Source organism: Bos mutus, chromosome 10 (assembly GCF_027580195.1).
Source record: "Bos mutus isolate GX-2022 chromosome 10, NWIPB_WYAK_1.1, whole genome shotgun sequence".
In the NCBI taxonomy this organism is placed as follows: Eukaryota; Metazoa; Chordata; class Mammalia; order Artiodactyla; family Bovidae; genus Bos; species Bos mutus.
In genome coordinates this window covers 8,642,643-8,670,058 of record NC_091626.1, presented here as the reverse complement: position 1 = coordinate 8,670,058, position 27,416 = coordinate 8,642,643, and the positions used below count along the sequence as shown (strand labels likewise).

The following is a 27,416-nucleotide window of genomic DNA, read 5'->3' as shown; positions in this document are numbered from 1 at the left end:
TTCCTTTAATTACATGCTGCGGGAAACAGGCTTTTAACATAAACATAGTTGCATTCATTTATTCAGCAGTTGCTCTTCAATAGAGCTTAATGGAGAAGGTTTAAATCCTAAATGAGTACACACATCTCTCAGCAGTGTTATGTCAGCAGCCACTGTGCTTTCCTTAAAAGCAGTGTTTGACTGCTTGTGTGGTTTGTAAAGCTTTTGCCTAATATTAAAGTTAAACAGTCTAAGACAGAACATGGTGTCCCCGAGTTTGAAAGTGGTTAGTAAAAACTGTTCTTTGTTAAAGCTAAGTAAGTCTTTTTACAGTGTTAGGCTTTAGTGTCTTCATACTACTAATCATAGGGATTTTTTTTAAAATTTCTGTTACATTAGCAATAAATAGCAAAATTAAATAACAAAAATTAAAGGTGGGGGGCCTTTTGAGGATACAAAATCAGCTTTTACCTTTTTATAAATTTTGTCAACTATTGTACACATATCAGATGTCTCGAAGGATCATCATTTTAGTAGATACTTTTGGATGTCAGTGACTTAACATCACAGAATCAGATAGATGGCATTTAACATTTATAGCTTTTGTTTTTTTTAAACTGGGTACTTAATTTCAGTTTTTGTTCCAAGTATCTTGTGGGTTATTGAATTTGTCCTTTGAACATTTGTACATAAGATTCTGACATTAACAGCATGCCTTGTGTTAATTCTATATGGTTTTTATTCATGATTTTGCTTTGTTCGTGATCTTTTTTAATTATTATTTGAAATGTCTCTGGGATTTAAATTTTTCCAATTTACATTGTTCCCTTTGTTTTCAGACGTTCTTGCTTCAGAAATTTTGATTATTTTTGTCAGTAACCATAGTTCCATTAACTAGGCAAATACTGTTACCACTCAGTGTAGCTTAGATACTTGTCCATTTTTTAGAACCACACAGCTGTTCAGTGACTTCCAGTTACTGTTGAGATAACTTTGATCCATTATATTGAGACAATTCATCATGTAATGCTGCTAGTTATTCCAGAAACACTTTGGTTTGTTCTCAGGCAGCATTTGGCAAGCGAGATCTTTGAATGAAAAGGAAGGGGGAGAGCTCTTAAATAGTGAAAACTTAATAGTTTATGGAGCCCAAATTAATTGAGTATATTTTAAAGGGACTGAAATTAAAATTTTATCTTTGTGATTCTATGTTTTTATCAATCATAGTATTTAAAATCAGGTTATTAAGAGTGATGTTCAATTGCATTTTTATAGATTTTTCAACACCACTAGGATTTTTAAAAAATTTAATCAGTTGCAGTTCTTTTTAATTTTATGATAAATTATCTTGTAAATTACATTCTGAAGTGGTATTCTGCTTTAGAAAGTTTTTAGATTTTGACTTAGGAATTTTAAATTGTTTAATATAGTTTTCAAAGAGAAATCAGTAAAAGAGAGCCTCCTTCTGCTCTTACAGGCATGCTCTCTGGAATGAATGAAACTTCCACCATGATTATTGCTGCCCCACAGAATTTTGCTTCCTCTGTGATCCTTCAGAAGATAGTAAATGTAGCCAATGTGGGTGTAGTCCCTTCTGGACAAGATAATATACACAGGTATGTTCACTGACCCGTGATGTGGAGGTAACTTGTATACATGTATAAATATTTGATTTTCAATTCATAATTTTCCTTTAAAATATTAAGTCCTAAACGTGTGTGTGTGTGCGCGCACGCACGCTTATTCGTGTCCCACTCTCCACGACCTCGTGGACTGTAGCCCACCAGGCTCCTCTAGCCATGGAGTTTTCCAAGCAAGAAGCCCGGAGCGAGTTGCTGTTTCTTCTCCAGGGGATCCTCCCAACCCAGGGATCAAAGCTGTGTCTCTTGTATCTAATGTCTTGGCAGGCGAGTTTTTTACCAGCTGAGCCACTAGGGAATAACATATCTATGCCCCTTCTTTTTTAGGATAATACATTGGGTTTGGATGGGCTTGATGGGTTTGTGTTTTGTACAGTCTTTAGTACATGTATATGGACTTGCCTGAAAGATGCAGATAGTGTACCTGCATTTTATAATAGCTTGGTGATTTGTAAAGGTATTTGTGTGAGATATGGTTGAGAATTTCTTACTTCACTACAGTCGGTGAATTCCAGGAAGAACTGTTTTATAAAGCAGTGGATTTGAACTTTTTTAACTTAAAAGAGGGGAAGTTTGGGTATAGATTTCTTTTTGACAGCAATCCCTTGAGGCTGCTTCCAGTGACAAGGAACCATTATGGTGTCAAATGCAGCGTCTGTTTCTTACGCCAGGAAGTATCTTCACGCCAGCCATCTAAACCGTGAGGTCCAAGTTATTTGCCCTCAAAGGTAGCAGAAAATGTGATTAGTATGTGCCTTCTTTGTATTTGTACGAATGCTAGTGACTTGAAAGTAAAATAATTACTCCTTAAATAAATATGCAGTGATTACTTAGTCCTCTGTCAGCTTAAGGGAATTCATTGCAAACTATCTTTAATTCCTCTGTCATTCTACTGCCAATGCATACTTCCATCATTACATTTAGGAAATAATTTAAAATCAAAGAGAGTGCCTTCAAACCTTTAGAAATTTAATGTATCTTTTTAAATTAATACAGGGGCAAGAGAGGCCCCAAATAAAGATTTCTGTGGGTTATCTGGGTTTTTTAGACTCAACTCTGCCATTATTGGGCTTTATAACTTCTCCTTATGGGCTTTAAGTTCCTCATCTGTTTGGAAATGGATGGCAGGGAAAAGAAGGTGATTGAAATGACATTACGTTATCTGTGGAAGAACGTTGGACTTCACATCAGAAGAGCTGAGTTCAAGTCTTGATCTGCCATTACAGAGTTGCCTGACTTCACCTACTCATCATGACAGATTGAAAACTGCATGTAGTAGTCACAAATCAAATTTACCCTGTGCCTTTATTTTTTTTTGAAAGGGAGGTCACTAAGTAAATTGCTTAAGATCTGAGCACCTTCCATCTGAGATCTGATCTGCTTCCCTTTCTTTATGTTAAGCCCTGTCATTCTCACATAAGTTGGTGATAAAATAATAAAATGGATAGAAAGTCTTCTTGTTGGTGAGTGAGTGAAGTCGCTCAGTCGTGTCCAACTCTTTGCGACCCCGTGGACTGTAGCCTACCAGGCTTCTCCATCCATAGGATTCTCCAGGCAAGAAGACTGGAGTGGATTACCATTTCCTTCTCCAGGGGGATCTTCCCGACCCAGGGATCAAACCTGGGTCTCCCGCTTGGAGGCAGACGCTTTAACTACTGAGCCACCAGGGAGCTATACAAATACAACTTATCTATCAGTGTTATTCAATAGGGGAAAAAATGAACAGAAAGAAGACTTTTCAGTGAAAATTTTTGATTCTATGTCTTCCTTGTTTTGTTTTCTTCTTTGAATTTTTTTTTTTTTTTCTCATTTTCCTGAGTGGTTTTCTATAGCAGAAGTTGTGTTTTACTTATGGATCCTTTGAATTATTGAAATTACTAAAACATCAAAATATTGTACGTCATCTGTAACTTTTAGCTTATGCTTTATGAAATTTTACCTGACTCACCTAGTATCCAGCAGTACTTCAGTCTTAACTTTAATATGTTCTTTCATAATAGACGAAACAACATAGGGTAACCCTTCTTTATGCTGGAACTTCTAATTTTGTTTTGCATCGTATGTGGGTTTTTAACTTTTCTGAAAGCAATGACAGTGTTCCACATTTTTGTTTCTTAGAAGAAAATAGCCAAAATACCTTCTCAAAGCCAACAAATATGAAAACTATTTTCCTTTTGGGAAACAGAGAGACACTTATTAGCACAATTGTATAATTCTTAATTAAAGCATAAAATTTGCCTGTAACTTGTCTTGGTGGTTTAGAAGTGGTTTAATGCCTGTTCAGATGATTAAGTTACAGTCAATTCTCAGTTACCCATACCAGTACAGGGGAGGTACACAATAGGAACCATGTCTCTTCAACTTTGGAATGCAGAAATTGCACTTACACTTTTTAAAAAATAATGTTATGCTTTTATTTTTGGCTGTGCCGGGTCTTCTGTGGTTGTGGCAGGCAGGGGCTACTCTCCAGTTGGGGAGCGCAGGCTCTAGACGCACCGGCTCCGAGTTGCCGCGGGTGGACCCGGTAGTCGCAGCTCCCGGGCTCCGTAGCTGTAGCGCACGGGCTTCGTTTTTCTGCAGCATGTGGGATCTTCCCGGATCAAGAATTAAACCCGCGTCTCCTGCACTGCAGGCAGATTCTTTACCACTGAGCCACCAGGGAAGCCTGCACTTAGACGTCATGGTCCATGGTCCTCATATGCATATACTTCGGCAGTGTGTTGACACTTTTATAATGAAGCCTTATCACAGCAGCCTGGTATTTGGCTCTGTAACTTGATGGGGGAGTCCAAGTTACTACAGAGCCAGAAGAGGATGAAATGGCTGTATCTAATTCAGAACAGGCTGTGCTATCTTGACTTGCCTCAAAAGTCTCATTTTACATTTTGCTTTTTTTTATAGCTAGGTATGGCTATAATAATGTTTTAAATTTTAGAAGGCTTCCAGATAATAAATATCTAGAATTACTTGTGGTCTTCAATAGTAAAAATAACAAAAATTATTATCCTGCAAATGTAACACTTTTGCCACTCTTTTATGCCCAGTAAGTTAAAACCAAAATAAACAATTATTAGTAAAATCTGTACCCATGGCTATCTTCATTTCATTTAAAATGAAATAGCAATTACTGTTCATAATAACAAAAATTGTTTACTACTTTATTAAATTTTATTAATGTTTTTAATGGTAGTGTTCAACAGTGTATTACCCTGTGGGATGAATGAATTTATATATCTAAGCTTATATATTAATTGTCATAATAAAATTGAAATCTCTATGAGATTTTTTAATGACTTCTCTATTCTTCTGTGGTAGTTGCTTTTTTGAATTTATGAAAAATAGGCCCAAAACCATTCTTGTATTTATTAATGATAATAAGTTTAAAATTACTTGAAAAAAAAACAATGTGCATGAAAAGTATTTTGACCATTAGTATTTTAAGAAATTAAATTATTCTTGGCTGGCCTACCTTTTCAGGGTCTTTTATTTCTGAGAGGACTTTTAAATTAACATTAGAATATTCTTTGTGACCATTCAATGAATTAAGTCCTGTTGTTTAGTTTTAGGATCATTTGTTCCTACTACTCTTTACAATTTGAATATTTTTTACATTAAAAACCAAGTTTAAAAATACTTATATAAGAATTAGCTAAGAAAAAAATGAATCTTCATTAATATGCAGAAGTGTGTGATAATATAAAGTAGACATTTTAATTGAATACATAATAGAAAATGGCTCCTAATACATTAGCAGAAAATATCTCCATTAAGGAAAAGTCAATTAAAGGAGCACAAGTTTTATGGAATTCACTTGAAAAACCAGGAGCATTTTAAGTATAGTTAACCACTTTTAAAGATCAGTTGAAAAAGTATAACTACTTTTAGATTATGTGACATTTAGCTTTGATTTTCTAAATGAGCCATAGAATCAGAAACCCAACCAGTATACTATTAGAACACTTAATTTCTATCTTCATTTCCATGGTAGGTACTTACAGATCAAAAAAGTTGCTCTTTGAGAATAAAACCATCTTACTGAGACCTGCAGAGTTATGGTCATTGTGCCAATCTTGCTATTTTCCAAATTACAGTTACCACATGATAGACATCAGAATCAAAAGAATCAAAGCATTTACTAAATATATAGCCAAATGTCTTCATGTCTTGTTTAGATACTCGTAATACAGTGTCATATGAGACACTGAAAGTCTTAAAGCTTATTATTTAAAACAATACTAGTAAAGAATATGGGATTCCCAGGTGGGAATGCAGTGCAATGCAAAAGACACATCTTCAGTCCCTGGGTCAGGAAGGTACCCTTGAGAAGGAAATGGCAACCCACTCCAGTATTCTTGCCTGGGAAATCCTATGGACAGAGGAGCCTGGCAGGCTACAGTCCATGGGGTCGCAGAAGAGTCAGACGTGACTGAGCGACTAAACAACAAAAAATAATATATACAAAAAGCAGAATGAACCACAGTAAGTCACTATACAAATAGACTGAAAAGTTAAAAGATTATTTTATAAGTTTTAGGGGAGGTTAGAGACACTAGTCTTGGAAATTCTAGGTTTTTCTAGGGCCAGAAAAAAATGTCTTGTTCTCCTCTAAGAAAGACATTAAATTCAGGGGTTTTGAAGGAGATTCTTATTCAACAGTGTAAAAACTGCCTTTTTTTAAAAGTGCATTTGCCTTAATCACATTGTTTGTCCTCTGATCAACTAAGGTATAATGATCAAAATGCAGAAAGCCGAAAAACCTGTACCTTCAAAATCTCTAAGGTTTTTCTGTATAAAAGAACCAGGTAGGAGTTTTTGTAAAACTCAGATTCCTGGGACCCACACCCAAAAACTCAGACTCAGGGCCACTGGGATAGGGCCCAGGAATCTGCACTTTAGCCAGTACTCCAAGTAGTTGCAGACAGACAGATGTTCCCGAAGTTTGTGGTTAATGACAGCCACATGCTGTATTTTATTTTATTTTATTTTTTTTACATGCTGTATTTTAAAAAACATTTTTCCTTGTATGTTTCTTTTTCACAGGTTAGTCATTAAGGAATACCAGTAGACAAGGTGTTTGATTTAAGCTTTCTTCCTTCTGTCCTATATGCTCCAGCAAGAAAGGAATTAGTTGTTCAGTCACTCATCGTGTCCGAGTCTTTGCAACCCCGTGGTCTGTAGCCCACCAGGCCTCTCTGTCCGTGGGCAAGAATACTGGGGTGGGTTGCTATTTAGGAGCACATTACAGTGGTGGCGATGAAACAGTCTCAGACCATAAGTAGTCTTTCAGCAGTCTCAGCATTTTATATTTTAACCCAGTTTGACATTTTAACCCAGTTCAGGAATTCTGACATTCATATACAGTAATATTGTTAAAAACAATTATCGTACAACCTACTTATTTTGTTATATCATACAACCTATGCATTTTACCCTTTCATGAACAACAAATTGACCTTATAAGGGGAAAATGTGATATTTGAGGGAAAGCAGAAAGCCATGTCTCTGTCATGATTCTATTTTAGTTCTTAATTTATTCAGTAAAACCTTAGAAGAGCTTTCATTGTTAACGTGTATTCAGGACTTAACATTCCTTTTTACCCCCTATATTTCTTAATCTATGATTTGGATTTTGTTTACTGTGTCACTTTTTTAATTTTCAAATTTTGAACATGTACAACCTGTGAATAATTACAATCCTAATAAAGTAAGTGTTGTTTTACTGTTATTACTTAGGTCCTTAACTATTAGAAAAATATGATGCTGTGAATGGAACTGTGAATCCATGGCAACCTGGCAGCCAACTTTTTAAATTTATCAACACACTTAAAGACCATTTATTGTTTTAGGATCAAAATAATTTTTTTAACATAAAGTAGTTGTAAAGAACAACTTTTTCATTTCTACTCCTTAAACTGTGTATACATGTTTAATGCTTAAGTATTGGCATATACCATTGTTTGTATCCTAAAATATCCATATTGTGTAAGTCCTTAATTCAGTATTTTTTAAAGACCATTGTGACAGATTTTGTTAATGCTGGGGTTACAAACATGAAGGACATAGATAATTTTTGGTGAAGTCTTTGCTGTTTTCCTGGTTTTGGTTCTTAGGTTGGTCAATCTTTAAGTTATTGTTTTTATTTGCTAGTTGTTTTCTTTCTTTTCCCCTGATCAGATCAGATCAGTCGCTCAGTCGTGTCCGACTCTTTGTGACCCCATGAATTCGCAACACGCCAGGCCTCCCTGTCCCTCACCAACTCCCGGAGTTCACTCAGACTCACGTCCATCGAGTCAGTGATGCCATCCAGCCATCTCATCCTCTGCCGTCCTCTTCTCCTCCTGCCCCCAATCCCTCCCAGCATCAGAGTCTTTTCCAATGAGTCAGCTCTTCTCATGAGGTGGCCAAAGTACTGCAGTTTCAGCTTTAGCATCATTCCTTCCAAAGAAATCCCAGGGCTGATCTCCTTTAGAATGGACTGAACCCTAACTATGGAATATTTAAATACCGGGTAATTTTGAAGGCCCATATGGAAAAGAATGGCATTTGTTGTCTTGATGCCCGAATTTTATAAGCCTGGTACTGTAGTCACCGAACTTCATCTGTCTGAAAATAAAAGTTTGTACATACAGTTGTTAATAATATGAAGGTGCCAGGCTTCAATCTTACTCTATAACAAGTCAGAGGGAATTCCCTGTGGTCCAGTAGTTAGGGCTTGGTGCTTTCACTGCTGAGGGCCCAGTTTAATCCCTGGTTGGGGATGTAAAGTCCCCCAAGCTGAGCAGCATGGCCCCCCCAAAAAAGCAAAAACAAATTGGAATCTCAAACATTACTAAGATTTGTGAAACCTATTTTGTGATCAGAGTTTTTCTCAGTTTGGTGGTTATCCACTAGGGGGCAGCACTGCTTTTTATCTGACTGCTTTGATCTCTGAAGGCTCTGAGCAGCATTTCATTGAAAAACAAATGTGGACCTCAGTTAATTTTTACACGAAAGGCGTATTTGGATATTTCAGAAATAACCAAACTGCAGTTAATTTTTGCTTTAGGATATTCTATATTTAAATTTTATTTAGTTCTACTGTTTGTGAGATAATTTTCTACAATGCAACAGTTTTTCAAATAGGAATATATAAATGTTTTCATGTAAAAATGAAAGAAAGGTATTCTTGATGGTTTTCCTTCTGGCTGACAATTTTGTAAGTACTCAGAGAGAATGGGATAAGAGTTTATTTGTTTTACTCTCTGGTTTTCTGTTAAGTCCCATCCCACCCCTCCCCCAACAAACAGACAAACCAAAAATGCTCTAGAATAACTGGAGTGTTTGGTATCTTTCTTGAGAAAGTGCGCTTAGATTTTTTTAGTTTTCTTGTATAAAGAAAGAGAACACATCATTGACAAGGTAGTGTGGGGAATCATGTTTTATACAAGTTCTAAAGATTAGAATGGAAAATAGAGTCCTAAATTATGATGGCACCTAATTCTTTTGTTTTAACTATTCTCATCAGAATGTTAAAGGAAACATTACAATATTTCTGGCCTTTTTAAAAAAATAATAGGGAAAAATACATTGCTTCAGATAAATTCTCTAAACTTGAATCACATGTAAATTTTTTCTCAATACAGATTCAATAGTGTAATGGGCTTAACTTTTACATTTTTAGAGTCAACAAAATAGGATTTTTTACAACATACAAACTCTCTGCCTTTTAAAAATGTTATCCTATATTAACTCAAAATTATAGGGATTTATCATTTAAATCATTTAGAAAATAATACTACAAATCAACATGCTTTGGTGTTTGATGTTAGGAACCTTATTCAAACCAGCATTTCTTACATATAATTATGGTGTGACTTCATTACACATTTGTCAACTTTGGACTAATTATTTTTATACAGCTCGGGCAGGGCACTCATCCTGTGGTCGTCTTTCTTACTAATAGGATTCTGTCTGCTTCAGCAGGCAGTAATTGAAGGCTTCATGTACAGAGTAGGAAAAAAAAAGTTTTAGCCTGAGTGGGCCATTGTCACAGCTTCTGGTAACCAGTAGAACAGAAAACACAAGAAAATTGAACTCAGAATAGAAAAATCAGAAACCAGGAAGACTATCCAAGAGAAGAAAAAGCATGTCTTAGAGCTGTTGCATTAAGTGTAGCAAATATGATTCTGCATAAAAAAATTTTATGTTTGTGAATACCCTGCGGATGGATGCAGCCTCTCAGATAACTATTTTAAAATTCACGTTCTATTAACATTTAAGTTATTAAAAACAACTGAGTTGCAGGGTTCTTTTTCATTCCAACAAAGAGCATTTAAGGTCCATAGCCATTTTCTCACAAATCTCACAAATCTAAAAAGCATACGGTTTAAGTACATGAAGGAATAAGTTCGTGCATTGTAGAAAATATATTTGTTCAAATGTGTTGTTATTTGACCTGTTCTCATAATAGTTATAAATTTTCTCAATAGTTACAAATTAGCGTCTTTAGAAGAGTAGTTCATACTTTCATTTAGGTTTGGCAACCAGCTTATTTTGTCTTTTTCTTTAAATCTTAGGAATTTTAAAAAATTTATTTATTTGAATTGGAGGCTAATTACTTTACAACATTTGTAGTGGGTTTTGCCATACCTTAGGAATTCTTCTAGACTTCAAAAATTAAATGTCAGTTTCTAGAGATAATAAACAAAAAGACATTTAATAAGATGAAATACAAATATATCCATACAGTTTTACCCTCTCGGTGGTTAGAATGAAAATGAAAACTTAAGACAAATACCAAATGGTATTCTTTTAATAGTGTGGAGCCCATCATACATAGGCAGTGCATCTCTAACTGTCATCCACGTATTTGTTCTCATTTGTGGTGTTACTGGTGTTCGAGGTGGGTTGGTCTCCAGTTCTCCCTCCTTACATGACAGCTCCATTCAGGGTTTTGTATTTTTCATTGCTGGTGTCTCTTTTGAAGGAGTCGGGGCTAGGAGAATATTTATTTCTTTTTTTAACCTTTAAAGACAAATTTAAAATATGTCATGATGGAGCATCAAATCAAGATGCTCTGAATTACAGAACACTACACATCAGATGCACAAGTTTTGAAGAGAAAAATCTTTCTTCTTAAAGTTGCAGAACAATAATAGATTATATGCATAAAAGGTAAATCAGAAAAGCCTTAATTTATCTGTTGACAGATAAAAAACAAATACTCAGAGGGCATTTTGCATATATTAGAATTGTGTCATCTCAAATCAGAAAGCTTGGGTTCAAATTCCCGCTCAGCCATTCACTAGCCAGGTAGGTGTTTGAGCAAGTTTCTCCACTTCTGTGGGCCTCGGTTTCCTCTTCTGTGAATTGATCTGACTCATAGAATCAAGAGAAATAATGCAAGTGAGGTACTTAGCACCCACTGCACACAGCACTTAATAAATGCTGCTGTCATCACTACCATGATCAGAAACTTCACAGCTCTTCTGAAAAACACTTTACCACAGTGTGATCTTAGTTTGAGGCAAGTTCAAAGGTTCTGATGTCAGTCATTAAATTTAGTATATAAGTATTTGACGCAAGCTGTCTTCAGTGTTTATTACACCCCCAAGCTAGCTATTTGTTATTTACTAATTAGTACTCTTTGCATAACTATCTTTTAAATATACATTAAAGCATAGCCTGTTTGGGAGTTAAGTGATTAATAAATTGGGGGTGGGGGTGGGTGGTGACTTCTGCTTTCCATGGACCAAAAGAAACCAATTGTAATCATGCTGTGTTTCCATTAAATACATCCTTTTTGAACTGTGAAATGAGAATGTCAGAACATCTGATCTTCTGGTCCTCTGCTTTAAAACATTGTTTCCACCATTTGTGCCCATTAGAACATAGAGAACTAGTTAAAAGACAGTAGCTTTCACACCAGCTGACAGATTTGCTAGGATGATTTGCTTAACGTGTTTCCACTGCAGTGTAAGCAAATACCTCTTTTCTTCTACATTTGTATTCTTTACAATATTGATAATTTTGCGGTAATAAATATTTTAAGAACATGTACAAGACTGTAGCCATGGGGTCCCAGAGAGTTGGGCAGGACTTGGTAACTGGACAACAGCAGGACAGTAGTTTTCATCTCTGTAAACATACTGACATCAGAGTTGACAGTTGTCTCTGCTGAGTTTGTGTTTTTGTAACATCAAACTTAAGTTTTAGTTGAAAAGAGATAAAAGGTGCTTTGGGGCTGTGCAGCCCTGGCAGTCAGATAGCAGCACTTTTGCCTTCCTGTTCGGAATGCGTGACGCAGTCTTCTTCTTCATGGTCCCAAGGCGTAAGTGTTAAGTAAATAGAGACTACTAAGACTGCCGTTGACATAATGATAACCTGTCAGAAACAGGGACCTCTGCCGAAATATTTGTTGAATGACAATTTGGTGATGACCACATCTGTGGGGAAAGTTGCACAAAGGGGTGAGACAATAGAGCCACCTAGAGTCTGTCATCTGGTGACACGGCTTTAACAGAAATACAGAAATAGGGTTCTCCTGGGAAGCAGAAGAACCTCAAAATTGGGACAAAAGGAATGCAGAAAGCTGCAGAACGTGATAGAAAAGAGAGGTCATTTGAGGGCAGGTGATCTTGTGTTCTCTCAAAGGTGCAGATGGCCTAGAGCCTATTACAGAGAGTGAAGTGAGTCAGAAAGAGAAATATAAATATCGTATACTAACACATGTATGTGGACTCTAGAAGGACGGTACTGATGAATTTATTTGCAGGGCAGCAATGGAGAAACAGAGAGAACAGACCTATGGACATGGGGGCAGGGAAGGAGGAGCGGGTGAGATGTATGGAGAGAGTGGCATGGAAATTTACATTACCGTATGTAAAATAGCTAGCCAGTGGGAATTTGCTGTAGATCAGGGAACTCAAACAGGAGCTCTGTGACAATCTAGAAGGGTGGGATGGGGAGGGGGGTTCAGGAGGGAGGGGACATGGGTGTACCTATGATGATTCTTGTTGATGTCTGACAGAAAACCACAAAATTCTGTAAAGCTATTATCCTTCAATTAAAAAAATAAAATGGCACCAAAAAAAAAGAAGTGCAGCTGAGGTGCCCGTTTCCGAATCTCTTGTATGGGCATCTAAAGAGCAGATGGGTGTATATGTTCAAAGCTTTTATGAAACCTCTATGATTTCTGTTCCTAAACTGCTTGCTTAACAGTTGCTTCTCTCAGTGGAAAAACTGCTCCATCAGATTCTTTGCAAGTCTTCAGCATCTTTGGAGAGAGTACACAAATACATCTACCACCCATTAGCTAATTGTTTTTTTTTCTTTTTTTTTTAGCTAACATTTTAAAACATGGCTTAAAAGTGTTGAAAAGATTTTCAACTTAGTAAAATTAGCATATTTGTTTTGCTTTTGATGCATTTTTATAATTATTGTTGGAAAACTGATCTTCATGATTCTATTGAGGCCAAAAATGGCTTATTAGGTACTCTCCCCACACACACACAAAAAAAGATAAAGAAAAAAAAGAATCTAATATATTATGAGCTCTTGGTGTCATTAAAAAAAAAAAAAACTCAAAAAAGAAATTACTTTCCATTTAAAGAGAATCTGCTTCCTGCTTAAGTGGCTAATATTTTAATTAAGTCGGGAGTGAAGTTTTTCTGAGTGTCTCCTGATAAACTCCCTCTTTTATGTTGATGGTAATTAAACAGATCCCTGAGGAGGCTGTGGGCTCCGTGCGAGGCCCGTGCTAATTGTCAGACAGGAGACACTGACCAGTTGGCTTGCTCTTGAATGGCCCGCAGCGTGCTGTCAGCGCCGCGGTCTGATTTTCTGTATTGTGAGCTGTTGTCAGGGCTAACTGGGTGCCATTGTGGCTGGAGATGTCGCGCAAATTGAGGCAGATGGCTCAGGTTCAGACACGTGTCCCACCAAAAGGGGAAAGGGGATTGGCCCTGCAAAGTGGGGTCACAGCAGGTCACAGACCTGCTCCACACTTGTTAGTGTTTTCAAAAGCTCATGTGCAGCAACTTTGTTTTTCTCCAGTCATCCCTGCAGTCAAACCCTCCTCACCCCCCTCAGAAACTGTGGAACAAGCTCCATGTAGAAAACGGGGGCCTGGGAGGGGACCGTCCTCTTCCCGTGTCTGGGGCTCAACTGTGCAGGCAGAGTCAATGAGCAGGATTGACAGAGCTTCACTGCGTCTCCAACGGCTCTGCAGTCAATTGCAGTGCTTAAAAGGCTAGCTTTGCTTTTAATTCCATGTAATTAGTAGGTTCTTCATGTCTTGGAATTTAGTAATGTGAGCCTTAGACCTCAAGTTTGCTCTTTCCTATTCTAAAGCAGAAAGAAGATCTAATGTTCAGAACATTAAAAAAAAATACAGACAGAGGGAGTGTAGTGTTACACTTGGCTGTCACGTGATTTTCTTCCATGTCCTCAACGTATTTTAACATGTATGAATTCATTGAAACTTAGTAAGAGTTCGATAATGCACATAAAATTATCTAATTTCTTGCATAATCATTTTCAGATATGAGGAATTAAAATTTCAAGCTCTTTGAGAAAGATAAACCTTTTCTTAACATGTTTTAAAGATGAAAATAGAACAGTTTATTTTAAATGGTCCAATGGCTGGTGAAATGTTATATATTAAATGAGTAAATGATTCTCAAATATGTAGTAATCAAGAGTTATTCACATGCATCTATTGTTCAAACTAATAAGTAAAATAGAACTCCCTTTTCTGTTCTGTTCCCAAGATACTGAAATTATCTGCTTGTGGTAAGCATGTGCTGGGCAATTTATTGATTTTTCGGGATAATGCTTGTCTTTGGGTTTTGGGCAGTAGGGAACCTGTAATAAATTATTGAGAAAAAAGTTATTTTAAACCTATTTGAATATATGCTGTCTCCTTTTTTCCTCCTCATGATAAAAGGTCTCTGGTGTTTTGTTTTTTTTTTCCTTCCAGGTTTGCAGCTAAAACTGTGCACAGTGGGTCATTGATGCTAGTCACAGTGGAACTGAAGGAAGGCTCTACAGCGCAGCTTATCATAAACACTGAGAAGACTGTGATTGGTTCTGTTCTGTTGCGAGAGCTGAAGCCTGTCCTGTCCCAGGGGTAACCTGCTTACATCTGGACTTCAGAATCTGGCACACAACAAGAGTGCCTGGCATCCACTGCTGCTGCCTTTCATTTATAATAATAGCCCTTCCATCTGGCAGTGGGGGAAGAATACACTCTTGACATTCTTGTCTCCTGCTTTAGAATGCTGGTGTGTATCTATCGTGAATGCAATACTTTCCCCCTTTTCGCTTTGCTAACCAAAGAACATACATTTTGCTGTCAGTTATCTCAACTCCTAAATCCATTTGGCATTTTCTCTGTCCTGCTACTTCTTCTGGCCCTCGCGGCTCCCTTCCCTGGTTCAACAATGATGGACATGAACTGGATACTTAGAGTTCACTGGAGATCATCTTCCTTTCCGCAGTAAGCAAAAATTAGCCTAGAAATAGTAGACATGATCTCTCAGCTTGGTCTATGAAAAATGGGGTAGTGTACTTCTTAGAATTAAATTCAGAAACAACAGTTTATCTGCAAAATTTTGTTCTATGAATTTCCTGGTATTGTAATTGGTTATTGACAACCGTCATCATGAAATTATCTCTGAATCATAAGATAAATAAACTAGCACCTGAATAACATTCGTCTTTGCATTCTTAATGAGAAATCATTTATAATCCTGAAGTTCATATGCTATGGTTTCTTTAAATGTTTTGAGTGTTATGTTATGTAGAGAAACAATGGAGTGTAGTTGGTGAAAGAAAAACCACTTTCAAACCACGTGGGTTTTCTACTTATGTTAGAGTTAACTCTAAGAAAAAAGCTGATATATTTAATAACAAAAGCAAAAGCCTTCATGTCTTCTTATAGACAATTTTGATCTTAGTAAAGATCTGATTGCAGATCTTCATGGTTGTAAAGGCCTATTACAACTACTGAAGAGACTGTTAGAATTTCAGTGTTCCTTTACAGATGTTGATGCCCAGCTCTGATGGACTGACATGCCTTTGGAAGCTAACTAGTATAAACTAAATGATAGAAATCTTAAAAAACTAGTTATCTGATCAACCTTTTACCACTTTTCCCTGAAGTGTTTTTTGGGGTTTTTTGTTTGTTTAGTTTTACTAACTTAGGCAAGTTACTGTTTTAATAATAATTTTGTAAAAGGTTGTTCTGTTATCAGAAAACTTTCCTAATACTTTCAAAGCCAGTTGAAATTGTATTTACCAAACTTTGTGATACACGGTAATAAGACTTTAAGACAGGTCCTTTTATATGGAGCCACATTAGTGATTTTTTGAAAGTAAAAAGAGAAGGTACATTGATTGAAACATTATAGAACATATATAAAGAGGAAAGAAAAACAGAAACATTCTTGAGACATTCAGGCTGTGAAAAAATTATTTAGATTTTTAAGGTTGTGAGTGTTACATGTTCCTGCTCCTGAAATGCAGCAGTTAATCTGGGGGAAGTGTTGCCGCCACGGGACACGCCCTTCCTCACGCTGGAGACGTGTACTGCGACGGACTCGCACCAAGAAGCTCTGTGCCATTGCAGCCCCTTGGCATTTCCATTATTCAGCCTATTTCCTAGGGCTTTACACCTTTGGATTTTTAAGTCAATAACTTTTTAAAACATTATAAAGAATTTGACAGGCCAAGTATTTGTTTTCTGGAAAAAATATATTTGCTTACTGTCATCAAAGCAGAGGGGGAAATGCGTGTCATGATGTAGAGAGATTTTTATTTTCCTTATTAGGGCACGCATCTTTGAAAAGAGGTCATGCATTCGTCTGTTTTTTTAAATGAAGGAAATTTCAAAAAATTTTACCTTTGAAGAAGATCACATTTTTTACTTAATTTTTAGATTTAATATGTACATTAATAATGTGTGGTGTGCTAGCAGTTGAAACCGCTTGAACATCAGTAGCTTCTTAACATTTTTTCACATAACTGAAATGAGAAAAATGACCGCGGTCCCAAGTTAAAGATACAGGGAGTTTTTGTTGTTTTTTATACTTTTCTTTGGCACAGTGATTCAGAGTTCCTTTCCTCATATTTCTTTTAACTTTACCATAATCCATGATTATCTTTTAAATTGTTCCATTGAGTCGAGTTAGTCAATGTTGAATTCTTAATTCCAGCTGTATTTTTTCATTTTAATGCCCACTTAATGGGACACTTTATGTACACCAATCTTGAAGAATGGCTCACATACTGTATTTCAGACTGAGCCACATTTTTGGTATCACAATACATTTGCTTTATTATAAGAAAAGGAAAATGTTTTATTCTGAAGAGACTATAACAGTGAACTTTTACCCAGTTAAAATATTAGATACCTGCCCTTCCCAATAACTGTTAGCAAACATTTGAATAACTTTATGTTTATGAAAAGTTTGCGCTCTGTGTTTCTGTGGTTAAACATTAAATGTTACTATTAGAGAAGACAAGAACCCAGAATGACAAACAACCTAAGGGTTTAAAAAGAAAGAAGTAGGCCCAGCTAAAGGGATGCCTGAGATCTTTGACGGTTTCTGTTCCCTCTCTGTAATCTCTCTGACATTATTGGCAACTTTGTTAAAGGGGGGAAAACTCCTCTTTCACATAATGGGAGGGGAGGAAAAAAGTCCTGTGTTACAACTCAAAATTAACAGAGCCTTACTATTTCCTTTCCATCCAAAGACCCTGTGGTGGGAACATAGAAGATGAGCTCTGTTCCCCCCAAGAAATCTACAGTCCAGTTGGCAGTAAATAAAGATGGCAGTGTGACCTTGGCCAAGTTAGTGAGCCCTGGTTTCCTGCCAGGGCTCAGCCTCACTTCCTCCTACTCCCACTCCCAGGTGCCTGGCCAGCCCAGGCGCCTGCAGAGCCCGTGTTCTCACCACCGCCCCTTCTCTCCCAAGTGAGAGGAGACCAGTCTCTGAATGCACACTTTGTTCCTCCATCAACTAAAGGTCCATTCATTGAGAGAAAATTATTTTTTGACCATGTCCTTGATTTTTTTTTTTTAAATCCTTGTCCATCCCTTCCCCACACCTTGCAACTTGGCCAGTTACGTCAGGAAAAGTTTTCAGGATCACTTTTGGTCTCGTCTCAAGATTTTAGAGAAAAAAACCAAGTTTATGATAGTGTTACTGTCTTAGATGAATGGAAATTGTGTTTAATATAAAAATATGCCCTTAGATGGGCCAGAAGTTCCTTTGAATCTTCACAGACTCCATCTCCTTTCTTTATGTGACTTCCCAGCAAACAGCACTCGAGACAGTTACATGAGTGCTTTACTCTGTCCCTGTCGGTAACATTCCTCTTCTTTCCCCCAACTTTTCAACTGTTACGAGTAAGCAGGATTTTAATCTGACCTGCCCAGTAAGTTAACCACCATATGTAATTGTTTTTTTGTTGTTGTTAGCAGTGTGTAAAATGTGTAAAGTTAAAAACACGTTAGATTCTACATGGTCACCTGACCCACACTCGGGCCACGGCTGTTTGGAAGCTGAGATTTCTTCTAGGAAAGATCAAGAAGCAGTTGGCAGATGCATTGTCAAATCGCGCCAGTAAGAATTCCTGGGTTTAGGGGAAGAAGTGATCCCTGTGCTGGAGGGCTCTGAGAAGGTTTGACTGAGCCTGTGAGGCTAGCTCTTAAAACTAGGGTGGCATTGAGAAAAGTGTTTCCAGGAGTGAGATAAGGGAGCATATATTGTTCTCAGCAGAGGCTATATCTTAGAATGCTTTTTAGACATTCTCTGTACAGAAAGCTGCACTGCTCCCATGCTGAGAAGTGCTGTGTCCCCTTCCTCTCCCTGCCCTCCTCTCTGCTCTTGCCCCTCTCACACAGCCTCCCTCTCCTGAAGCTGTCCCCCAGGTTCCACCTCAATGCTGTTCAGAGAAGAAACGAGGGGCTGAGCTGTTACTGATGTGGCTACAATGAGCTTGTGCACTGAAGTACAGAGAAGCAGAAAGAAAGGTGGGACAGGTGAACAGCTGGAATGTAGGCTCTCCCAACAGAGATCAGGAGAAACAGGTTCGGTTGGTTTTCATCTCCTGCTTGTAGGCCAGTTTCAGATGTTTCCTTGGGAATTATTTCCTGGGCCACTGCTGGTTCCAGAATGAGTCTTTCAGACTTAAAGTAGCTAGAGAGTATTAAGTTCCACTGGTGTCTCTTTCCTGGTTAGGTGATTGATTGTGAGCTGAAGTGAAGCTAAAATTTCTAATGTTTGGGGTACATAGTCACTTGTACATATAATTCCTAGCTGGTTCATTACACACACTGAAGACCCCAAACCCTCAAAACTCACATGAGGGCTTATTACAATGGACTCAAACCTGTCTTTAATGACATTCTGAGACCCTGGTTTCTCATTGACAACCTTGAGAGCCAGAGCTACCAAATATTAGGCTTAAATGTAGAAGGGTCTTTATTCTAAGACCTAGAGACGTTAAGGAAACCTAACCAGTAGATGATTCTGGGCTCATTAATGTCAGAGAAGGGGAAGGTCTCTGAGGAGGGAGGGAAGGGACATTGGCTCTCTCCAACTTTACCCCAACCAAAATTCTGATTTGTTTCCCCCTAAAAGGCTCAGACGTTAGAGAATCCACCTGCCATGCAGAAGACCCAGGTTCGATCCCTGGGTTGGGAAGATACCTTGGAGAAGGGAATGGCAACCCACTCCAGTATTCTTTCCTGGAAAATCCCATGGACAGAGGAGCTTGGCAGGCTACATTCCATAGGGTCTCTAAGAGTCAGACACGACTGAGCAACTAACACTTTTCACAGAAGAGCATCTTCTTCTCAAACTATGTAAGAGACAACTTACTTCAAATCAGTGGGATGTGAATGAGGACTCCTGTTTCATGGGAGGGTCAGCCGTCTCTATGGGCAGCAGTAAGGTGTTGTTAAGACTGTGGCCTTCAGAGAGAAAGAGATGTGATTCTGCCTTTGCAAAGGAATTAAAGATTGTATGAAGGTGGGCCCCTCCACCTAAACTTAAACCCCTTTGCTTATTCCTTTTGGTAGTACACTTAGAATAAGGTGTGAGCTCAAACATGCTGCCATGGGAAGGATAATACAGAAGTTTGGTTGCAAGGGAGGGTGGGACAAGTATCCTTCAAACCAAAGGTTTGCTTTTTGACCTTTAAAAAAAATGAAGCCACTCTGAGAAGGCCTCTTGCTGGCATTACAGCAAAGTCAGCATCACCAAGGGCCCTCTCGCCTGCCGCCCAGAGCCTCCATATTGTTCGGGCCTCATCAAAACCGCAGGGCCTAAATAAAAATATTTTGTCAACAAAGTTACGGGCAGCTCTGTTCCTAATTGAAAGTAATTACGATTTCTGTGCTGTGGTGTAATTACCTAAAAAAAAAAAAAAACAACGTTATTTGACGATTAAGATTCTGGAGTGAGCCGTGTTCTTTAGGCTCTCGCTCCGCTCCTCCATCAGGGACTTGGTTTCAGCGGCGTGCAGCTGCTGGGGCTGATTTACAGAGCTGCGGCTGTGGCTGGTCATAAATAAATCCTCTTATATAGTTGTTATGAACACCTGTTAGATCATCTGTCAGCAAAGCGCTGTTCACATTTATCATGGTGTGGTGGTTATTTTACCTCAATCCATTTCCAACTGACTCAGCCTCCATTGCTGGATCACTATTACCACACCATAATCGCTCGCTCCCACTCCATGTTACAACTTGCAGATAAAAGATTTCACTACTTGGCCAAATTTCATAAATAAAGGAGCAGTTCAGTGCAGTAAAAGTTTATTTTTGTCGTCATTTGTCACCCCATTATTCCATAAATCAAATGGAATAGCACTATTGCCGGCTCAGCCGTTGCTGTCAGCCTTAGGCATGGAAATGGTCCGTTTCTTCCTTTGAGATGAGATGACATGTCTTTCAGACTTAACTGGCTTCTGGTTTTGTTTCACCCATTTTATTTTATTACCCCTCCAGAAAAAGCCCTGGGGAACAGAAAGGCTTAAAGAGTGAAATGGACACAGAACACAAGCCCAGCACACTGCTCAGCTCGGTGATCTGTGCTCCTCCGGCCAGTCTCCAGGAACTTCACCACCACCCCCACTCGCACATGGAGCTCTGGGCTGAGGATGCTTTTCATAAACTTCGGAGGGATCATAGTTCCTATTAGGGAAAGGCTATTACAATGTGGAGCTAACAGACATTTGAAAACCTGACGTATGTCTCCAGAGACCTCGATTTGACAGACTTTATGCAAAGAAAAGACGAGTTTCTTTGCTAAGATGCACGTTAATGGCGCTGAGGCTTCCAAAGGGAATGGTCAGCCCCAGAGCGTGTCTTCCCCCTGAAGCCCTGTCAGCTGAGGAGCTCTGGAGGGACAGTCAAGACTTACTAGCGAGTCGCGAACTCTGTCTCGGGCAGAAGTCTGAGGAAGGCAGTGTCCCTTGGTTGAAAGGAAGAGGACAGAAAAGCTGAAGGAATGGGGTGATAGAAAAGGGTTTATAGTTGATATTATACTTCCTAGTTGGTTCTAATTCAAGTTACATTCTTCATCGTCATTATGTAGCTCATAAATTCAATAAAGTGTTTTACTGTTACTATAAAAATGACAGGAGGGGGGTTTTATGTTGTAAGTTTCGTTAGTTGCTCTCCATGTTTTATGTTGAAGTTCTCAGGCCATTATGTCATTAAACTCCTTGGAGTCTGAAGGGCTCGGGCCCCTCTGTTTCTTGCCTGGTGCACACTTGGCCCCGTCAGCCCTGGCCAGGCCAGGCCACTGGATGCTCAGTGCCAGCTGGCCTTGGTGCCAAGAGGGCACGGCTGCCTGAATCTGTTATTTCACGAAGAACAGCTTCCATCTCTGAAGACTTGGAGCGAGGAGGTCTGGGGTACGGGGACAGCTTGAGGCAGACTGCTCCAGGGGCTCCTGAAAATTCTAAAGAAAGAGTCCTTTTTTATCGGCAGGAGGAAGACTTGCTGGATCGGGTGTCATAGCTCCAGGCTCTGTGGACCCAGGAACTGGTCTCTGTGTCAAGATGGGTCTTGGCACTGACACTGCTAACTTATTGTTCAGTCGCTAAGTTGTGTCCGACTTTTTGTGACCCCATGGACTGCAGCATCACAGGCCTCCCTGTCCTTCACCATCACCCAGAATTTACACAAACTCATGGCCATTGAGTTGGTGATGCCATCCAACCATCTCATCTTTCCCCCCTTCTCCGCTTGTTAACCTTTGCCTAGGCTCTAAGTCCTTGATAAAGTCCCAAGCAGATTTAGGGTTGAAACCTTATGGGATTTTTTGGAGAGGAAACACCACTCTCTTGACTGTGTTCTTTGATTCCAGAAGCAGCAAAGGGCATTTCTGCTCTAGGAAACTTTGCTTTCTCCAGATGTTTGTTTTGAACAGAATATCCACACGGAAACAGCAACTACTAATTCTCTGGCCAGCGTGCATCAAGGCCTTAATCTAAAGCCTCCCATCCATCCAGCTGTCTGGCATTTGCTATTATAGGGCACCAACAGAGAAATGAGGCTGTGGCTTTATCACTGCACCCCGGGTGACAACTTGATTTTCTGCTTTCACCGCAGGCAGCAGCAGCCCACCATGATGGGGCTGTTAATTTGTGCATTTCATGGTGTCTGTCAGGGGGGCTGGGAGAGGAGGGTTTCGGGGGAGAGGGAATGGAGCATGTCCCAGCCGCGGAAGCACCTGTCTGCACTGACGGCGCAGAAGCACTTCTTATTAGCGTGCAGGTCTCTAGATGCAGCCCGGGATGACAGCCTGGCATCCCAGCACCCACGCACTGTGACAGGCGCCGGCAGCCGGTCCCATTGTTTGCCCTTGATGAGCATGTCATTAATGGAAATGGAAGAAAGTGAGGGCCACATCAGTATTCAAATAGCCTCTATTCTCTCTGCCATTCACCCGGCTGGCTCAGCCTGCTGCAGATTTCCTTCTGCAGGCTCCTCTTAGACCTAAAAAAAAAAAAAAAAGATTTATTCCCATGGCATATAGATCCTCCCCATGTTGTTCCTGGTCTCTTCCCATCCTGTCTCTGCAGCCACCTCTCTAGGTTGGATTCAGCTGGATCAAAGGAGATGTGGGTTCCTGTGGGTTGCACAGGTCACATTAGCAAGTGCACAGGCTGTTTGCTACCCAGAAAACGCACACTGTCACCCTCCGAGCATCTTCCTGTGCCTCCCGAATCCGGCATCTCCTCTGGGGAGGCCACTCTCAGAAATGCCTGACAGCTTGGAGCCCTGGAGGAGAGAATCTGACTCCAAGAGTGGCTGGCTGGCGTGGAAAACAGCCCTCTCTTTCTCAAGTTTAGTAAATTAAAGAGAAGTTAAGGAAACTGCTTAACACTCACTGGTTGGAAAGAACTGTGTATCATGCACGATTACTTACAGCCAAGTGGAGAGTGACTGGGCCCTAAATACGTGTTTCTGTCCCTCAGACCCTGTGTCGGTCTGTTTGGTTAATAACGTAATTAGTGCTGGGGGAGGGTGTCGAAGCTGCTGCCAGCAGCCATTGCTCTTCTGTGCGTTCCTGTCGCCCACTTGACTTTCGTGTTTCCTAGTTGTGCACACACACACCCTTACACACATCTACACACGCATGCCTCCCACACATGCCCAGGAGCCCCCTCTCCCAACGTGAGCCCTCGTCCTCACCCCGCCCCCCCCTACATTCTCTGCCTGGTCCTGTGTTGGCAAATTCACACCTCCATTCAGATGGAACGTTCCTAGAGGCAGACAGCAGTGAAAGACCACTTCTCACTTGCCTCTGACCTTTTAGTAAGGAAGGTCGGCAGAACTGCTTGCTGTGCATTTCCCTAGCAATGTCCCTTATCTGGTACTCATCTGTCAGTGCTCTAAGACACCACCCATCTTCTAAACTAGCCTGGTTGGAGGCGGAAAACAGACGGCACTGCTAGATGCCTGGCCAGGAACTCAGGGCTGATCCCTCACCAGCGCTGTGTTCTCCCCTCACCCCATCTGGGTTGAACAGGGTAGTGCTTGCTTTCATGAGCTGTCTCTTCCCCTGAAACATAGAAACTCTTTGACTGAAGAAGCTGTGTTTTTCTGTTCCTGGTTGAGGGGCCACAGTGTGTTCTGGCTCGGGGTAGACGTCCATGGAGTTGTTCCCATCCAGGTATCATGACCCCTCTATGGAACTGGGGGATCCGAGAACAGATTTTCTCAGGTGTTTATCTGACAACCTACAAAGCCCCCCAACCTTTCTCCAGGAGAAGCCCAGAGGGGTGATAATGGTTGAAAAAGCCAGGTCATAAATTGGGCTTTCTCTACTCACTTGCTTTGGAACTGAGGAACTCCACAGAGGGCAATTTAAAAGGAACAGAAACAGGCTGAGAACAAAACTCCCAATGCTTTAGCCTTAGTGTCAGAGTGATGGAAAATAATTTTCACATTTGATTAATTATTAAGAGATCTGTTTAATAAAATATAGAGAGAGCATTTTGTCTCTCCACAATCGTTAGTATGACCCCAGACCCCTATTTTGGAGGTGAACAAAAAGCTATTGAGGTAGAACAATAAATTTTGTCCCCAAGGGTTTTTGCAGAAGTGGCCACAGGGCCATCCTGACAGATTTAAGGCAGAAATCCCACAGCTGACACGGAGATGTGTCAAACCCAGTGGCTTCCATTGGCAGGTCACACTCGCCAGCCTCACCCAGACATGTGAACAAAGCAACACCATTGACCTCAAAAGAAACCGGGCGTCAGTAGGGGCTCTTCCTTTCTGTTTTACTTTTTAAGAAAATTATCTCTAAACCATAGGTTCAGGTGTTTAGCATTCTTGATATTTATTTCAAATGCAGCAAGTCATCAAGGAATTCTATTCCTTTATGAATATATTATTTTCAAAACCCCACAATTTCTCTGCCCATGACTGTATTTTATTGGCATTTAAGTGGGAATATCTAGGTCTTAACCAGTAAATATCCTATATGAAGGAATTAAGTTTCTTGTTTTCCTCCAGAAAAAAAAAAGATGTAATATTATCTGTAAGATTTGTATGTAGAGTCTATTTTATTCAACTTCAGGCATTCAACTAATTTAAAGGTAGCCTCATTTAGTTTTGTGAATATACATATTAATTAAAAAACACTTGAATAAACATTTCAAAGACTGGATTTTTGTGCACTTTGATTTGCACGTTATTTTTGACTTTCGTGTGCTCTGCAGACTGGCAGCAAGGCGTTACCAAAGTCAGGCACAGAGACGCTCAGGCTGAGGTTACGCCAGGGTCCCCCCACACGCGACCTACTTCCGCATCTGTGAGGCGCGTCTTTTCCCTTCTCGCAGTGCTCCTCTGGTGAAGGCAGCATGAAAGACCAGCTCCGATTCAGAAAAGGACAAGTCCTCCCCACTTCAGACCCCAGGCAGCCTGGAATTCACAGGCTGTGGCCAACGGGCCTGTGCCAGGGCCTCCAAAGCCTGTGTTTCAAGACCTTCCACCATGGCCCACCTACTTGAGGACAGATCTCTCAAACATTCTGCAGGGAATCCCAGAACTTTTTATCTGCAAATATTTTCACTCCCCCAGCAGCAATCACTATCTCGAATGGAAAGCATAGCGTGAAAAGCATGTCGCAGGGATGGGGAGAGCTCGGCGGCCTGGGAGGAGGACCTGCTGATCTTTCAGTTGCTAATCTAGTGTGTCTGTGGCCCCAGCCCCCAGCACGGTTCCTTATGGCAGGCAGACCAAAACAAGCACATATATCATGCTCTCCTAGGCCTCTGAAAAGTAGGACAATTTACAAGAAAATCCAGGAGTGAACAGAGAGAAAATATCAAAACCTATTTGATATTTTAAAAATCAAAAATACCTTTATGATTGACCTCATGCTTCTATTTTCTATATTTATTTTATAATGCACTGAATATATTGGAGCAGGACAGTAATACATACACAGCAATAGAATCAATATGCCATGTATAAATTAGTAATATGAATAGTAATTAATACCTGTATAACATACAACACAGGAAATAATACACAGTCAGCAATGCATGTAGGCAGTTTACAAATAAATGCAGACATTGGAGCCAGCTCCATCCACAACCCCCGGAGCCCTCGGAAGGGCCCTCCACTGCTAAGATGCCTTCCGAGAACCCTGTTCTTTCCTCCACGACTGTGGTTTGGGGAGAGTGGGCAGCGTGGCCTCTTGAGGCGCCAGGAGGTTACTTCTGCTTCCCAGACAATAAAGAGACGCATGCTGGCCTCTCCCAGCCCTCACCCTCTCCCCCTCAGGGCCGTGGAGAGAAGCAGGGTCGGGGTCCAGCCACTGTAAGGGAGGTGCGCGGGGAGGCGGGGAGCGGCTCACTGCGCGGGGGGCTAGTCGCCGCCCACTTGGGCAAATTGGGAGGCAGGGCGCGGGATCGGGCCTCTGTCAGAGGGAGCGGGGAGGGGGCCTTCAGAGGGTGGGACGGCATCTGGATCCATCTCATTAGGAGTGAGGAATGACTCATGATTCACAAAAGGTCATCGCCTACTGAGGTAGATAAATTACCTAGGAGCCTTCAGCAGAGTTGGAGGACCTATTTGGTAAGGAAGTTTTCATTAAATCAAGATTTTATGGCTTCTATTTTGTTGCATAGGAAAAGGGAAATAATTAGTAATTGGCGAAATAAGTGCAGGGAATAAAAAAGTGTAATGTTATTCTAATAGGCCTTGTCTTGGTCTTTAACTTTTCACTTGCAAGCAGCATTATTTTTTAACTCAGATGTATAAAAACCATCCACACTGAGAAAGTGGAACCAATTGCAGTTAAACAATTGAGGGGAGCACTAACCCATAATAGGATAAGCTTTAAAATGCCATAAATATTTTTCCTTTTTACTGTGTTTGATTTTTGATGATTCTCATAACCCATTGGTTAAAATTAAATAGACATGTTCTTTGGTATTACTCAAATACATTTTAGTGCTAAACTATATAAAGCAGGATATATATATATATATTAATATATTTGCCCCCAAATTGTCTGTTAGATGACTTTCTCAGATGGACCCCTATTTCTCTACTGACATTTCCATCTTGGGAGACACCCCCAGATTATAACAATAGTAACACTGAAATTAAAATTTCTCTAAGGGTGAATTTGACCTAACCTATTGAGGTGTTACCATAGTTTATAGGCAGATTTTTATGGAATAACAAACACTGGAGCCTTTCGGTCGGTGAAATATTTACCCCTCACATTTACATAGCCACAAGGATTTTTTTTTTTCATAGGATTCCTGCCTTTTTACTCCCAATTAAATCTGCTTTGGAGAGGGGTTTGTGCTCCTGTGAGATTCACAAGCTATCAGAAATAAAAGATAAACAAAGATATATGGAAAATAGCTCAATGGGGAAGGAAAAGAGTAGATTCACACTGATGATACCCATTGTTTTAAATGCTAACTTCCATGAATAGAGGACTTACTATGTTTGGTTTTAGACTAATCCTTTTTTAACCTATATTTTTTCTTTTCATCTTCACAACAGCAGGGTTTTCAAGAGGCTGCCTTCACCTCCATTTCACCAAAGAGGGAACTGGTACTCAGAGCATCCAGCCCCTTGCTCAGTGCTACATCCAGAGATGGGAAGCCTGGGCCGGGAGATGCCTGGTCCCCAAGCTGAGCTGGTGTAAGAAAATCCTCTGCCTGGAAAACATGGGCGGGGAAGAAGGGAGCCTAAAAGTCACCAACTGAGATAATGTGTCCAGCATGGTAGAAAGTAGACCACTAGACCATTTTGGCATGACC

The 27,416-nt window shown here is 39.9% G+C and overlaps 1 protein-coding gene across 2 annotated transcripts in view; it reads left to right on the top strand.

Annotated features, from left to right (window-relative positions):
• AP3B1 (adaptor related protein complex 3 subunit beta 1) overlaps window positions 1-15,316 on the top strand; it is a 235,741-nt gene extending 220,425 nt beyond the window's left edge. For both annotated transcript variants that reach the window (XM_070377253.1, XM_005899718.3), the window contains 2 exons: window positions 1,457-1,595; window positions 14,578-15,316. In XM_070377253.1, the coding sequence (XP_070233354.1) occupies window positions 1,457-1,595; window positions 14,578-14,731 (293 nt within the window). In that variant the 3' untranslated portion in view covers window positions 14,732-15,316. The remainder of the gene's footprint in view (window positions 1-1,456; window positions 1,596-14,577) is intronic.
• Window positions 15,317-27,416: the final 12,100 nt, after the last annotated feature.